Source organism: Mesocricetus auratus, unplaced genomic scaffold (genome assembly GCF_017639785.1).
Source record: "Mesocricetus auratus isolate SY011 unplaced genomic scaffold, BCM_Maur_2.0 Super-Scaffold_100007, whole genome shotgun sequence".
Lineage (NCBI taxonomy): Eukaryota > Metazoa > Chordata > Mammalia > Rodentia > Cricetidae > Mesocricetus > Mesocricetus auratus.
Window position 1 is genome coordinate 85,221,642 of NW_024429191.1, and position 15,868 is coordinate 85,237,509.

Sequence of the window (15,868 nt, forward strand, 5' to 3'; positions counted from 1 at the left end):
CTGAGATTTTTCACTAGAACTTGGGTATAAGGCAGTGATGTGTACTGTGGAGTACAGTGAAACTCAGGGCCACGGAGCAAGACAAGACATCATGAAAGCCCAACTGGGTGAAGAGCATATGTGTGGTGAATAACATAAGCATCACTTATGGAAGAAGATCTACACATAAAGAAACCATAGTGCCCATCTGAAAGAGCGTGTAGCCCAACAGGGTATATTAAATACATTTGTATGATACTCATGGACAGTGGCTGGGAACGAAGGAATGAAACACCAAGAGCCAGTGTGGACCACCGGTTAATGCAGAAATATTAAGATACACAAAATAGGGATGTCCATGATATTTTATTGAGAGAGAAATCACTTACATGAGAAGCCAAGAAAGCCGAGAACCAGAGGTCCGCACGCGGCTCTCCAGGCTACAACCGGAACCCAAAGAGAAAGAGTCTCCTCCCCTAGCTCTTTTTACCCCCAACCCCCCGTACGTTCTACGTACCTGTGAACACACCCAAATGGGTATGGTCAGCGCTACGGGTACGTAGACTTCTTTCTACAACTGATGGGTGTGTGCCGTGCTCTGGAAGGCATGCTTTGCTCAGATTCTGCACGGGCAGTGGCAGTGGGACACACTCGCCTGACCAGGTGTCACAAGTCTTCCTCCAGTTGTTGGTGAGCCAGAGTGGGAAGGCCTCGGCCCCTGACGGGCTTCAGTCCGGAAGAGCCCAAATTGAGGGTTGACGTCGTGAGTAGAGACGGCAGACGAGAGGTTTGGAGGCTCTTAGGGAATGATGTGTCATCATTGTTTCCCACTCAGGGAGGCCTTTCCCTCCCTCTCTGATTATTGGAAGGGAACATTTGCCAAGCTGAATATTTAGAATTGCAGATGCCAAATTCCTGGGAGTGAAATAAACTTGCAGAGCATAGCAATCATTACCAACTCTGACTAAGTCTCTAAACCCCACCCTGTGTGTGTGTGTGTGTGTGTGTGTGTGTGTGTGTATCAGAGGTCTCAATGTCCAGTGTCTTATTTAACCAGACTCTGCTGTACTTTTCTTGAGACAGGATTTCTGACTGAGACTGGGCTCACCAGCTAGAATGTTTGACTGGCCAGCCAACCCCAATGATCCTTCTCTCTGCCTCCCAGTATTGGGATTACAGATATGTGCTTCTATAAGGGTTCTGGGAATCAGACTTCCATCCTTGTGTTTGATTGACAAGCACTTGATCGAGCTGACTCCTCAGCCACCAAGTTCCTAAATCTGTTCAGAAACTTCTTTAGGCCTCACGATCCTTCCATTCGTAGGATGGAAAAGGCTAATTGTGGCCACAAAGACCTGCTCTGAATGATACACTTCAGTGAAGGCTGCAAACATGTGCTTATGATGATGTCTAATGATGCCTCCTGTGGGAGTGGAAGCTGAAGTCACGGTATCTTAACTGACATTCACAAGAGCTTGTACTTGAGTTCACGAAAGTGGATTTTTTATTGGGTGAATGCCAAGCCTGACAGCTGACCTTGACATTCAGGGCATCAAGACTTGCTGTGGATTTCTTAGATGACACTCACTTGGAATCTCTCATGGGGCAGACTTAACTTCGTCTTTACTATCTTCTAAATACAGACAACTTATCTGAGGAGACTGTACAATTTTTGCTGTGTTTGGGATTTTTAAATAAAGATTTATTTATATTTTATATGTATGAGCGAGTGTTTTGTCTGTATGTAAAAGTACACCATATGTGTGCAGTGCCCATGGCGACCAGTAGAGGGCATTGTATCCCCTGGAACTTGAGTTATAGGTCAGTGTGAACTACCATGTGGGTAGTTGGTACCAAATCCAGGTCCTCTGTAAGAGCAGCAATTGCTCTTAACCAAGGAACCATCTCTCCAGCCCTCGTGTTTGAGTTTTGAAAACAATAGATCATAGAGTGTCCTCACACAGGTTGCACCGAATCTGAAATGGGGCAGGAGATATATGAATGTGGGTGGATTTAAAATAAATTCTGACTGAAGTGGTATTCGCTCTGAACGTGGTGATACATGGTCCCTTTATGGCCCCTCAAGCCTGGTTAATTAATGATGGATGAGTGCAAAATGAATTATTCAAGAGCCAGCAATGAAGATTGGCTGAAATTCTATAGAAGTTTTGAGACTACAAGGTCACCTTTGAAGATCTGTTGGCCTTCCTCAGGACCGGGTGTCCATTCTTGGCTCTGGCCACAGGAAGAAGAGCAGCTTGGCTCTGGAACGCTTAGCACTTGCCATCCTGGTCCTCAAGGGCAAGCTGTTGTTGCATCCTAATGAACACCAGTTTGAGGGATGGCTCTGGAGCCGAAGTACTGGGCTTAAGGCCATGAACTTGTCACCTTGCCCAGAGGCACAGTCTGAGAAAGTGAGGCCACTAAAGGTTGGGAGGAAGCAAGGATGATACTGGGACCTTGGTGGCCTAACATGCACTCTTTTATTCTCTCTTTCTTGCATTTTGTGAGAAGCCAGTAGTCCCCAAGAGGACTAGTGACAAGGTGGCTTTTTCCTCATCTCTCATGGTAAATTCCATCATATCTAGGCCCAAGTTCTTAATCTTGAGACCAGAGTTCTCCAAGGAACTTAAAATTTTTCAGGGGGTCTAGAACCCCATCCTTGGAGCCTAGAGTATGCAATGACCTTGATTCAATCTAGAAGTTTGTCAGAGACACCGCCCTCACCCCCAGAAAACCATCTGGATCTCGGGGCTGGGGAAGCATGGGAAAAGCCAATAGTGAAGTGATGTCTTGTGTTTCCAAGGCAGTCACCACAGTGGATGCCAACTCTCTTTCTACAATGGAAGCGTGGCTTCTCAACTCTTTTTTTTTTTTTTTTCTTTTTTGGCTTTTCAAGAGAGGGTTTCTCTGTAGCTTTGGAAGCTGTCCTAGAACTAGACCAGGCTGGTCTCAAGCTCACAGAGCTCCGCCTGCCTCTGACTTCTGAGTGCTGGGATTAAAGGCATGAGCCACCAATGCCCGGCCCGGCTTCTCAACTCTTAAGTAGCAGGATCTATGTTCCTACACTTCAATATGAGTGGTTTGATGATCACAATTAAAATGACTTTGGGTCACTTCCAAGGTTTCTTCAAAACATGCAATAAGGCTCCTTGGATGCTCTTTCTTGGCTCCCAGCTGTTGGGCTGTGAGGAATCCCATCTCTACACAGGGGTTCCAGCTAACAACTGTAACTCCTGCCTGCCAGTAGACCCCAATGGCCAGACAAAGATGTCTTTAAAATAATAGCCACTGCTCAAATTCACCTTTCCATGAGACTCTTTCCAGAAGCACCTTGCTGAGGCCTGGCCAACCCCTTCAGATAGTCATGACATGACTGCTGTCATCTTAAGTTTCCGGGGAGATAATTCTTTCTATACTAATAGACAATCATCCTATTTCCCTGGTCCAGGCATGAGTATGTGACCCTGAAATGGCCAGGGAGATATGAGGTGAGTCTGCAGGGCTTGTTCTGGGAAGGTTGTTTTAGTCACAAGGGACAACAAAAGAAGGGGTACCTCCTGCATCTCTGCTGCTGTAATTGCATCCCCCATATGTGATCATCTTGCTGCCGACCCAAGGATAAAGTCAACTCCAGAAAGCACAACCAAGATTTGGCAAGAGCTGGGTTTATATACTTACATGTGTGAGTAAAAACCTTTTGGATAAGACTATGAATAGCTTCTGAGCTCAGTTTACAGATGGAAAAGAAATTACGATAGTGGTAATGTGTCGATACATTTCATCCATACCCTCATGGGTGAAGAGAGGGACCCAGACCGATTGTTAGGGAAGAACACATGGCCAGTTCTAGGGTGGGATCCTCCTGCCCCCCCCCCGACTCGACATCTCAGCCTCTAACAATACCATGGTCAACAATCAGCTTCCAGTTAGGAGTAAATTCTATTTTTTCCCCATGTGTACAAAAAACAAGCCTGACACAGTGACAGAGAAAGTGTTTTAGAGTGAGAAAAGTGCATCTTAGGTGTTAATAACGTTGACAAAAATTGGAGTCAAGCATGTCTAAACATTGGTCCAGCTTGAAAATCCCACTTAGTTTCAAACAGACTCTTGCAGACAGCAACGGAAGCACATGATCCCTGCGAGGCGCTGATGGGAGTGGGAAGCTGGGCCTGGCAGCTGCTCTCAGTTCACAGGCAGATACGGAATTTGGCATACGAGAACAATGTGGACCAAATCATTAGAGGTGTGGGTGTGGAGAATGGGCTTGGAAACAACTTCAGCTGAGCTACTCAGAATAGAAGGGGATGCCCAAGGATTCTCAGTGAGTCAGTGTCTGAACGGAGAGACTGAGATGGGCTTCTCTGGTCTTTCCCTCCTCCTGTGCTGTGGATCCAGTGGAGTGATCTGTTACAAAGCAACCTGTGCATGAGGGGCTGAGCTGGACCCTCTCCCAAATTTGTACTCTGCGACCCCAGGCTCCAGTACCTCAGTACGTGAATAAATTTGTACACGGGCACTTAAATGATTATATTAATAGTGAACATCAAATTTATTGGAATGAGTTCTAACCCATAGATTATATCTTTATGTTTCTTTTTTTTTTGAGTCAGAGTCTCATGTAGCCCACACTGGTCTCAAACTAGCTTTGAGGGTGAGAGTGACCTTCCGCCTCTACATCCCAAGTGTCAGGGCTACAGATGTGTGCCGCCACACCTGGAGTATGTAGTGTTAGGGGTTGAATCCAGGGCCTCGTGCATGCTAGACAAGCATTCTACCAACTGAGTTAACATCCCAGCCCCTGGTGTCCTTTTAAGAGGTAATTTGGATATCCCCCACCCCGGAAAAAAAAGTCTTAGAGGCACATGGGCACAGAGCAAGAAGGTGGCCATCTCTAAGCCGGGAGAAAATGCCCCACCGATCAGTCCTCTGACAACCTGATCTTGAACTTATGGCCTCCTCCACGCTGACTGAGTCAGTGCCCTTCTGTGGACACCAGCTGTGTGTTTTCCTGTGCCACGAGCCAGAGCCTGGGGGTTACCCACTGTGGCTCTGTGTGTCCAGAGACACTTGGCGTCTTAAAGAAAGGGAGGCACAGCAAAAATACACAGCAAAGAGAGTGCCTCACTGGCTTGCCTCTGCAAATTCTCAGAATGAGCAATGGTCGAGCTGAGCCGACACCTGGAGAGCCATGGGGGGGGGGTTATGGACTTCTCGGAAGTGGTTTGTAACCCCCCAAGCTTCCCCATCAGGAAAGTGGTTGTCACATTGTCTGGCTTTCTGGAGGCATGTGATTTGCCCACATATGTCACATAACTGGGAAGCAGATGCTTCATATTAGGACTAAATTGGCAGCCCCCAAATGTTCACAGGCATCCTTGGCAAGGCAGCTGGATCATCTGGAACCTGGCTTGTTTGGGCTCAAAATGCACTGTGTCGTCAAACCTGGCTTGCAGCTACCGTGTCCTTTGGTAATACAGATACCTGTCTGCGTGATTAGTCCTTAGAGCCTTGGATGGAAACATGGTCCTTGAAGTCAGGGACAGTGCCCCCAGGTTTGGACACAGTGCTTGGAGCTCTGAACGCAGAACCATCAAACTCTTGAGTTCTCCTCATCAGTCACTTTTTTTGGGTTAAGGCATCAAGAGCCCCTGTGAAATGCCTTATCAAGGGGCTGTGTGTATTAAGACATCTTCAGCCATTAACACCTTTGTGACTTCACTGGCACCACTGGACACTTACCTTATAGTCCCTGACCAGGGCAGCTGCATTCTGGAAGGATGAACGGCAGAAAGTCCAGGGCCTTGGGGGCAGTGTCACACAGAGTGTTTTGTGGAGAGAGGCCAATGACATAGAAGGATAGAGCATCTCATAAGGAACTGTTTGCTCGGGGTTTCTGAGCCAGCCAGACCGCTGGAGCAGAGTCACCTTTTGGCCTCACAGCATAGATCATGGATGGAGAGCCCGGCTGGTTGGCAAGTGTTCAATTCTGGCTTTGTCTGTATCAGAAACTCGGCAACTCCAACCTGGCCTTGGCTGACCCGGAAGTGCAGGGATAAAATACGACTAGAACATAGGCATCTTCAGACACAGCACGGCAAGGGGTGCTTCTGGCTTCCCAGGGGGGCCATGGCTATGATTGGCACTCTAGAGAAGGGACTTCATCCACGCCCTCAGCCAATCAGCATGCCTATGACTCCAGGCTCTGATGCCCACTGCGGGAAGCGCTACTCTGGGAGCAGGGAGAGGATGTGGTTAAGTAGCAATGGCTAAGCGGGGAATGGCTTGGGCCTCGGCTCAGGGGGAGAGGGAAAGGCTGTCCAGCTATCCAAAGTTCAGGCGGGAAGGAGACCAGGGCTCAGCAGGGGGACGACGACATCTGGTCATAGTCTGGGCACTTGAGCAAAGCTGGGTAGTTGCTGTTCATCTGTAGGGAGGCATCGCTGGAGATGTCTGAGGGGCTGCGGCCCCGGATCCAGGCATCTGGATGTAGAAACTGGCCAGAGTAATCCGAACAGTTGCTCAGGCGTGGCCGGTAGAAGCCTGGGTGAGGTCTGTACATGTCCTCAGCAGTATACCTCTTCATGAACAGGTACACAGACATTACTCCAGCACTCTACAGCGAAAGAGAAGCCGAGGAGAGCTTACTGGGGGCGGGGGAAGAAGGGAGCGTCTTGTAATGCCCCAGCTGTGTCTTCCTGGAACACAGCCTCTCTAGTGGGATGGCCAGTGCACATGTGGACGGGAGTGGGTGGGTTCTGGGAACTTCCAGGATAGAAGAGATCCAGGAAAGCCAAGGAGAGGTACATTCCCGGGAAGAGCGGTAGGGTGGGTAGTTCAGGGTGATGTGGAACGTTTCCATCCTCCCTTCCAGGTAGGGCAGTGCCAACCTGGCACAGGACAGTATGGGGTAGGTTACCTCTGTTAAAAGGAAGGATATGGCAGCAAAGGCAAACGACCATCCGTATTTGTAGTTGAAATAGGTCTCTGAATCCTTGGTTCTGTTGAGCATCTCATCATTGATGCTGGAGATGTACAGCACCAGGCCCACGACAAGAGAGAGGCCTGGATGAGGGAGGGGGAGGGAAGGGCACGTTCAGCCTGGAGGTCTGGGGAGTTTGCTAATATGGTACCCACTGGGAACAAAGTCTTCAGTTTGGGGTTCCAGAGTGAGCATGAGCTTGCCCCTCATGACTCTGTCTACACCTGTGTCTTCTAGGGTTTGAACAGGTGTAAGTAGGACATCTCCCTGTCCATCCACTCTCCTGAGTCAAGACAAGCCTCGTGATTGATACACCCAACTCAGTCAGGCATACCCTCCTGAGTACCCCTGTTCACTGGGTCTGCTCTGGGCTTCTGGTATTATTTTGTCCTAAAACATTGATAGGATCCTGGGGTGTGAACCCTGAGCTACCAAGAGGATTTTCACTAATGTGAGGACTGAGATAATGCTCCTTGCAGGGACTCTAATCCCTGTCTCTAGCAGTGGATGGTACCTATCTCTCTGGAGTCTGTCAGTGTGGCCCAGGGCCTATGCAGACCACTTGGTTACACAGGGCATCACCTCTGAGGTCTTCAGCCAGGAGATGTAAGGGAAGTTTATTCAGATCCTGGCCAGCATTGAATCAGGAGACCTCTGGGACCCCAAACTCCAACTGCCATTGTGCACATGACTGCCTCAGGCAGCAGTTCCATAAATTAGTGACTGTAATTGAGTCAAGACATAATTAATTACTCTACATTGAGTTGCTCAGGTGTCGTTCCATTCACATTATTTTATGAAACTGGGGCCTCTCTCCGAGGATGGATGTTAAAGGGAGATAGATAGGTATGAGTCAAACCTTCCTCTGTACTTAACTCGAGTGTGACTCACTGCTGCCCCCCCAAACGTCCCTCTGTTATTATGAAGCCTGTGTATCAGTTCCATCCTAGATATATGGCTCTGTGATTCACTGTTGGAGTCTCAGGCATCCTGGTCTCTGATCAGCTTAGCTGCTATGGAGTTCACAGGAGGAAGAATGAATAGCCCTGAGTTTGTCCTGCTCTGGCTAGCTGGAATACCCCATACCACTGCTGGGCTGTGATGTTTCAGGTGTTGTTGGATGAAAGAATGGAAAGTGGGATAGAGGGGAGAATGCATGGCAGGTGGATGTTGGTGGGTAGAGTGAAAAATGGGTGGGTAGGAGAGAGATAGAGAGAAAGACAGTAGGAGAGTATAAAGAAGGAGGCAGAATGGTTCTTGGGTGTCAGGTAATCTGCCTGCCACAGGGAAATGGGGGAATGATCCTAAAGAGACCGGCAAGCCAGTTGGCAATAAGGATGCCTATGCCAGAGAATCATTTTTCATTTATTGTCTTTTATCTGTTTACCCCTTCTGTCCATCTATCCACCAATCCATCCATCCACCTATCCATCCATCCATCCATCCATCCATCATCCATCCATCCACTCATCCATCCTTCCATCTACCTATCCATCCAGTCAGCCTATCTATTCTATTCAAATCACCTGCCTATCTTCTACCTGAGCATCAACTCCTAGACCTCTTTTTTCCAGTCAACCAATCCAAGTCACTTAAAATGCATGCCCCGAAAGCCAATCCATTGGTCTCCCTGAGGTCACTGTGGAGAAAGCACCCATTTTATTCACCCACATATTTATTATTACATATTTCCCTTTCAAATCTTTGTATTCCATTCAGATGATTCCATGAGCCCCAGACCCTGATGTTTGGAAACCTTCTAGATACCTCTTCTTCATGCCACAATGGGCACCCCCAACTCAGTGTTTCCCACACTAATCTTATAACCTTTGTGCAAAATCACTTCTCTTTCTGTGATCCCTAGATCATGGATGCGACCTAGATCATGAATGAGATCTAGGAATGTCCAAGCAAGAAAGTAATACTCATGCTTGATGCCTCACTTGATAGCCTAGTCCTAGTCCTAGTGAGTTTACCTTCTGAATGTCACATGAACCTTCCCACTACTTTCTGTTACAGTATCACCTTAGTCTGCGCCATTATTGCCCGCCCCCTGTACTTCCTGGAGCCACCTCTGTCCAAGCTACCTGACTCCTGGCTCACTTCCCTTCCTCACAGTTCCTAACAGCACATGTTCCAACATCCAAATACGATGCTAGTCATTGGCTCAGAATCCTCTCACGGCTTCTTATGAAGCTTAAAAATCTCAAACCATTCGGGTACCTCTGTAGCCTCACTTCTCAACACGTTTCGTAGGCCCCCAGAGACTCAGTGATGGTTTCCAACACTTGGTGCTCTTTCTTCTCTCTAGGCTCCTTTCTCTCTAACTTCATTTCTTTGCCTAATTCCTATTCACTGTATGGGTCAACTTCTCCTCTAGTTTCCTCTGACCAACCCTTGTTCTGAAGCTCAACCACTATTCTCAGTCCCAGGGGCAGCTCCTGGTGGCCCCGTCATGGTCCTCTACACTCTGAGCCCTTATTTCCACTCTGCACGTTTATATCTCCCAGTACTCTGACCTTTAAATGATGCTACCATCCAGAATAGTGTAATGATCACTGACTGACTGACGGAAGGAAGGAAGGAAGGAAGGAAGGAAGGAAGGAAGGAAGGAAGAAAGGAAGGAAGGGCAACCTGGTGATAGTCTGTGAAGATTGGTCTATATTGAAGGAGTCTGGTGAGCTCAGGATATGGGGTGTGGTTAGATTATGAAAGCAGAACTCTCTGGGGGTAGCTGAGGATTAGGGGTAAAGGAACCATCATTCTAAAGGGCAATGTATTCATTCCCCAAAGCCTTACCCAAGCCCTTTCAGACACAGGAATGAATACCCATCAGTGAGAACAGGGGAGGACGTGGTGGTGGTGTGTATTGTGAGGACAGAGGCTGGGTTCTTGTCCCAGCTGTGCCCAGGGTGAACCCATCACGTCACTCTAACTCTGAAGCCGTGTGTTTTTGTTTTTTGGAAGGCTATGGTTGGGTCCAAGGACAGCAGAAGTGTCCTTCAGCCCTAGCCTAGTTCTGCTAAGGCGGCTGTCTCAGCTCACTCTGTGCTCCCAGATGTGAGCGGCACTTCCCAAAGCAGAATTTCTCAGGAGCTCAAGACCCAATGTCCAGGACGGATGGAGATAGAAGAACAGGACTTACCTGAGAGGATAAAGAAGATGCCAGAGACAAAGGCCAGTATGGTCCGGTGGGGACGGATGTGCCCGACGTTGCTCAGGATGAACCCGATGAACATGAAGAAGAGGCTGACGAGTGGGAACGGGGTGGCAGAGCGAATCATTTCTAATGCAGGGGGCAAAGGGACAGCCTGTCAGGCTACAGCCGTGACCTTCCTTACACGCCTCGTTGCGGGCAGTACGTTCCGGCAATGTCTACCTACAAGCCCTACTCCCACACGGGTGGCCTCGGGGTCTCCTGGTGCTGGCAGGGCTTTTGTCCCCAATGCAGGGCTTCAAGGTCTGATTCCAACTATCAATATATTCAGAGGTCTGTCACGCCTTCAGGCAAAAGCTCCTCTCCCAGTAATCTACATTGCCTGTCTAGAGGAGAGCCGTGAGGTGCCTGGTCATGTCATCTTGCCTCATCTTCGAGAGGCATCCACCATTTCCAAGGACACAGGGCATGCTCTGAGTGGTACAGGGGACTGGCACTGGCCTCTTTCTTTTTCAGTTTATAATCACCTGGGGAGTTCTATTGAGAGCAACTGGGGAGAGCAACCAAGTTTATGCTTACAGGTTACTCAGGATGGGGGCAGGAAAGGGCAACCCTATTGATTAGAAGGTTGGGACTCGGGGCCATGCGACATGAGCCTGACTCAGAAGAGGGAAGGGGCTGACATGGGTTTAGTCATTCACATTGTCGTACATATTGGCCACTATTTAGAGAGTGTTTGAAGACTGCAGGACAAGTGTGTTGGTTATAATCACTTGGAGTATTAGGCCGTTTGATATAACAGATGTAAGGTTTGTATCCAGAGGGTCCTGGACCAACTCTAACAGACCAAGGGGATAAACTGTCTTATGACACTGCAAATTCATGTTGAGAGACGGAGCAAGTCTGGTGGGGTCAAGGTCATAAAGTCAGTCTTGGTACAGTCCAGAGAGGCTGCTTCAGTCTGGGTGTGAGTGTTCCTTCACTTCCTGGAGTCAGAGATATGGGGGTCCCAGCCATCTGTCTTCACCCTGGAAAGGAGAGCCTGCAGAGCACATGCTAGTAGAGCCAGCTAAGGCCCAGGGCACTAGCTCCTAAGAACATTCTGGATGTTTGACTCTTCCCTTTGTCTGGCTCTCTATACTGCCAGTGGCCCAGCTTAGAATATTCTAGACACCTACTTAGGACATTGACTGTGGATTCTGATGTTATCTGGTTGTTCATGGGCATCACATACTCTATGGTGAAACAGCGTCCTCGCTCCTCACCTGTGGAGACAAGAAATTACCACTATTTCCAGGTCCCACTCCAACTTGGATTCGAGGTTAGCACATTCTCAATGCTTCTAGGATCCTTGGGCCTGTGTTTCTGTACCTGGGCTGGGTAAACACTCTAGGGAAGCTCTCATCCCTTGACTGGGTCATGGCAGCGGGTGGGGGATGTGTCTTGATGCCACTTTCTTCCCGGAGTGAGGACTGAAGCACAGGGAAAGGTCAACACTGTGCAATCTATGCTGGGCAAGCGTCTGGTGCCTCTGTTGCTTTTGACTGGGCATGGTGCTTGGCTGTCTCGGATGCATGAGTGTAGATTTTTGTGCAATAACCTCCCACCACAGCCTTGTCAGTCAGACCCTGGTGGCCTCAAACTCTGCATCTGGTTAAGCAGAGATGGATGACACAGTATCTGGGGCAGTGGGAGATGAGGTCAGAGTTGGAAGCTGCTCCTAAAGCAAACTCTACAGTGACACAGGGCAGCCAGGCTGGAGCCGGTTGTGCCCTTTGTGCTAAACCCTATCAAACCTCTGCCCTATCCATCAAAAAAAAACCCTAGCATCAAGATGGGAGAAAAAACTGGGGGAGCCAAGCTGTATCTTTTCTCAACACACATACAGGTTCCAGGATCCCACAAGAGAAGCGCAGAGACCATACTGTGGCTATCCTGACCTGCATAGCTTATACACATTTTGTGGAACAGGAGGATGCTACTCTTCTGTAAGGTGGAACTCAGTTGTGATCAAACCCTCAAGGACAGGGCTCTTGGTGTAGCAACTCACTTGGTTCTAGAGAACCCCCAAGCCACAATAGCAAGGACAAAATTTGCACCTCCCCGGAAAGACCCACACTTAGGTTTTCTTTGTGCGGCCATTTCACAGAGGAACAGGAAGCTGTTGGGCATTTCCTGTTCCTTAACCTTGTGGATGTCAGTGAAGTAGGAGTCTAGATGAGCTTAGCCTGATAGAGTCTTCACTTCCTCTTTTATAAAGTGGCAATGATAAGCCTTCCTTGCAGTGTCATTGTGAGAATTATGTGTGATCAATAACATGACCCTGCAGATAAGGCCTGCAAGAGTGATTAGACATGAGGTGTCATTCAGTGCTGAAACACAGTGTAGGAAAACCAGGCTTGCCCAGATCTTTTAGAAGGGAAGCAAGCCCTGGGACCTGAGAGATTGCTCTCTGGACATTATGAACCAGGGTCTGAGTTTGGGTCTGTGATTTGGTGGCTGCTTGCAGCATGGCCCAGAGTCGGTGGAGATTGTCTATGCTGAACTGTCTACAGCATCTTCTGAGTGTCTCTAAGCAGGGAGAAAACCCCTTAGGGCAGGCATCCTCCAGGGCAGGACTGTCCTTACCAGCAAGGAAGCAGACCCGCCAGAGGCCTGAGTGCAGGGACATCTTGACCTCTGTGCTCTGGTTCTGGGGAAGGATGATGCCTTCCTCCAGGTACAGCCAGTAGTCCGTGCTGACTGCGATGCCCAGCAGGCCCAGGCCACAGACAGCAAAGACACTGCTCAGCAGGGTCAGGGCCTTCCTCCCACAGGCGCTCATCTTCGTGGATGATCACTGGGCAGTCAGCAGTGCAGTCTCAAGGGGACAATGGTCTATGGGGACAGGGAGGGAACATGAGCAGGAGGCAGTGAGCAGTAACTCAAATCGGTCTGCTCTGGGTCAGGGAATGAATAAGAGCAACTAGGCTACTTCCCAGTTTCCAGACCATCTCCACATAAGGGAGACTCACTCCTTCTGCCCCTCAGGGATTCACAGCTTTCTCTTAAGGCTACTGTATCTATTCCTTTGTCTTCTGTGTTCCTCTTACTACATGTTACCATCCATCCATCCATCCATCCATCCATCCATCCATCCATCCATCCATGTGTCCTTTCAGATATGAGAGATACAATGATGAGCATTCTACCCTTGCTCTTGAAGAGCTACCTATCCAGAACAATGATGCCCCCAAAGCAGTCCGATGTAACCCATTGTGGGTCATGGCTGAGACACCAGACAGGAAAAAGTGGGGATCAAGTTCTCTGGGTGTTCCTCTGAGTTGTCAAGGACACTAGGGGTCAACTGCTCTCTGACAGCAGGCTCCAGAAGTGGAACAGCTTTGGGGAGACCCAAAGGGACAGAGAAGGTAGCTTGTGGGAAGCATTCCTCTGATCCAATGGGAGACAGGGCCAGCACAGGTAAAGCAGCTAGAGCAAAGGTCAATTTACCCATATCTCCCCATATCTACCTGAGTGGATGTGGAATGACTGTTCTTTGCCTAGAGCTCTTCCTTGTCAGGGGCCAGCTCTGAACCATCCAGAGAAAAGCTGAGAGATACAACGATGAGCATTCTACCCTTGCTTCCAGGGGCTAGGGGAGTAGTGGGGAGTAGAGCAGATGGATGCTAGCCCCATAGAACTCATGGCCGGACTTGGGGCTTCTACACTATGCTGCAACCGACACTCACCCAGGAGTGTCTAAGAATCCTTTACTCTGGGATGCCTCACAGAGTCTGCTATGGTGTTCATCAGGACCTGAGTGACAACATCAAAAAAGTGCTCCCAGGTAATTCTAACACAAAGCTGGAGTTGAGAAAAATTGATCTTTGTCAGAGCAATAGTTCTGTGGAATAGTCTAGATGGCGGGGGAAGGGGTCAGCAGGCACCGTATCTTGGTTTTGAAGAATTGCATTGCATGGGGTATAGACAGACAGCATGGTTTACTTTCACTTACTTCAAATTTCCCCAGACTTATCTGGTCACAAAAGAGGCCTGGGAAACCCACATTGGGAGCCATGCTGCTCCTCTAAAGGATAAAACAAAACAAAACAAAACAAAACAACAAACCCTGTTTGCCCCATCCCCAGAATTGCTGGGGGATTAACTGCTGTGGTGGATAGGACTGAAGCTTGCAAAAGCCAAAGCTGGACCCGGTGTAGGGTATTATTATTCAGTAACAATGGACTAAAACCCCGCTTTTCACAGAGCAGACAGATCGGGACGCCTGAAATACGACAGTTGTTGCCCGGCGGAAGCTGAGCAGCCAATTTTAATGTTAAGCTTGGCAGAGATGAGAAAGATTTGGGTCTTAGAGATTTGGAGAGATGAAAGTGGAGAGGAGTTTGGATCCGAATCACTAAAGCAAAGCATAAAAGAGGCCGAAGGTGACCTTGCCTGAGAACTCTACAAGAACAGACCCTAAAGTCTGGAGTGTGCTTGGGCAAACCCGAAGGTCCCCTTCCTTTCTGGAGAATGGGACAACTGCATGGGGGGCAGAGGTGAAAAGCAAAGGAATTTAGCAGCTCATTGCCAACATAGCTATGTTTTTATTGTGACATATTCATTTAGCAGCTCACTGCAAACATAGCTATGCTTTTATTGTGACATCATATTCATTTAGCAGCTCACTGCAAACATAGCTATGCTTTTATTGTGACATATTCATTTAGCAGCTCACTGCAAACATGGCTATGCTTTTATTGTGACATCATATTCATTTAGCAGCTCACTGCAAACATAGCTATGCTTTTATTGTGACATCATATTCATTTAGAAGGTACTGACTGTTAATTACTGCACAAAGCCCTCACAAATCCCTTACAGGAACCCCTGAGTAGGTAGTATTAGCCTCATTTCATGGATGGGGAAACTGAGGCTTAGAGGTGTCAAGGGGCCTACAGGATATCATAGGTGTCAGACTGGATTGAACCCAGGTCCAACTCCAAATTCTCTGCCTAGACTGGTTTCCTGCTGGAGAAGTGAATGGGTTCAAGGAGTGTTCAGGCGGCAGAGAAACATGCAAAGAGCACATCCAAGAGTCTAGAGATGCGTAAGACACAGGTCTTGATAGTTTTCCAAATGATCCAGGATTACATAGGACTAGGGTAACAAATGTTTTGGGGCTTCCTTTGGGGTGACCTGGGGCTGTAGCTTCTGGTTTCATTTCCATGATGGACCACTATGACTCAGCATTTCTGATTCCGAAAGCCATGTTGTAAGCAATGAGACTAATATTACCCTAGACCCCACATCAGGCAACCAGGTTCCAGAAGGCAGAAGTGCCCGAGACAAACCAGTCTGTTATTCCAAGGAACAAAAACACTAGATACCAATATATGGACAGATCTTTTACAGGAGCTCTGGGGACCAGAGTCAGTTTCTCAGGCGTGTTCCTTTAACATGTCACTCACTCATCAAGCCGCCTCCCTCGCCCCGTTGCTCTGATTCCTGCTTCTCTGTCTCCTGACTCTCATCTCTCTACAGCCATGGTTTTCCCTGCCTCTGAAGGGAGAGAAGGACAATTGTTCAAGTTGCTCCCACATGAGAGATGTTTACTTTAGGACGTTCAATAAACAGAGCAGACTGCAAAACCACGAATTTAGCAGACGCTTGGCTATGTGAAAAATCTACAGACTGGGAAGAAAGAAACCAATATCAACAGAAGATGCTCCAGGTAATAAGGTTATGTGTGTTTTATGTTCTTTATG

At 48.3% G+C, this 15,868-nt stretch overlaps 1 protein-coding gene across 3 annotated transcripts in view; it reads right to left on the bottom strand.

Annotated features, from left to right (window-relative positions):
- Nucleotides 1-326: 326 nt before the first annotated feature.
- Nucleotides 327-15,868, bottom strand: part of Cacng5 (calcium voltage-gated channel auxiliary subunit gamma 5) — a 47,629-nt gene continuing 32,087 nt past the window's right edge. For 2 of the 3 annotated variants that reach the window (XM_005069989.4, XM_040749985.1), the window contains 5 exons: nucleotides 12,747-12,995; nucleotides 11,297-11,383; nucleotides 10,107-10,247; nucleotides 6,899-7,044; nucleotides 327-6,595 (listed from right to left, as the gene is read on the bottom strand). In XM_005069989.4, coding sequence (XP_005070046.1) covers nucleotides 6,338-6,595; nucleotides 6,899-7,044; nucleotides 10,107-10,247; nucleotides 11,297-11,383; nucleotides 12,747-12,942 — 828 coding nt within the window. In that variant the 5' untranslated portion in view covers nucleotides 12,943-12,995 and the 3' untranslated portion in view covers nucleotides 327-6,337. The remainder of the gene's footprint in view (nucleotides 6,596-6,898; nucleotides 7,045-10,106; nucleotides 10,248-11,296; nucleotides 11,384-12,746; nucleotides 12,996-15,868) is intronic. The other variant, XM_013113483.3, reaches the window with a different exon arrangement.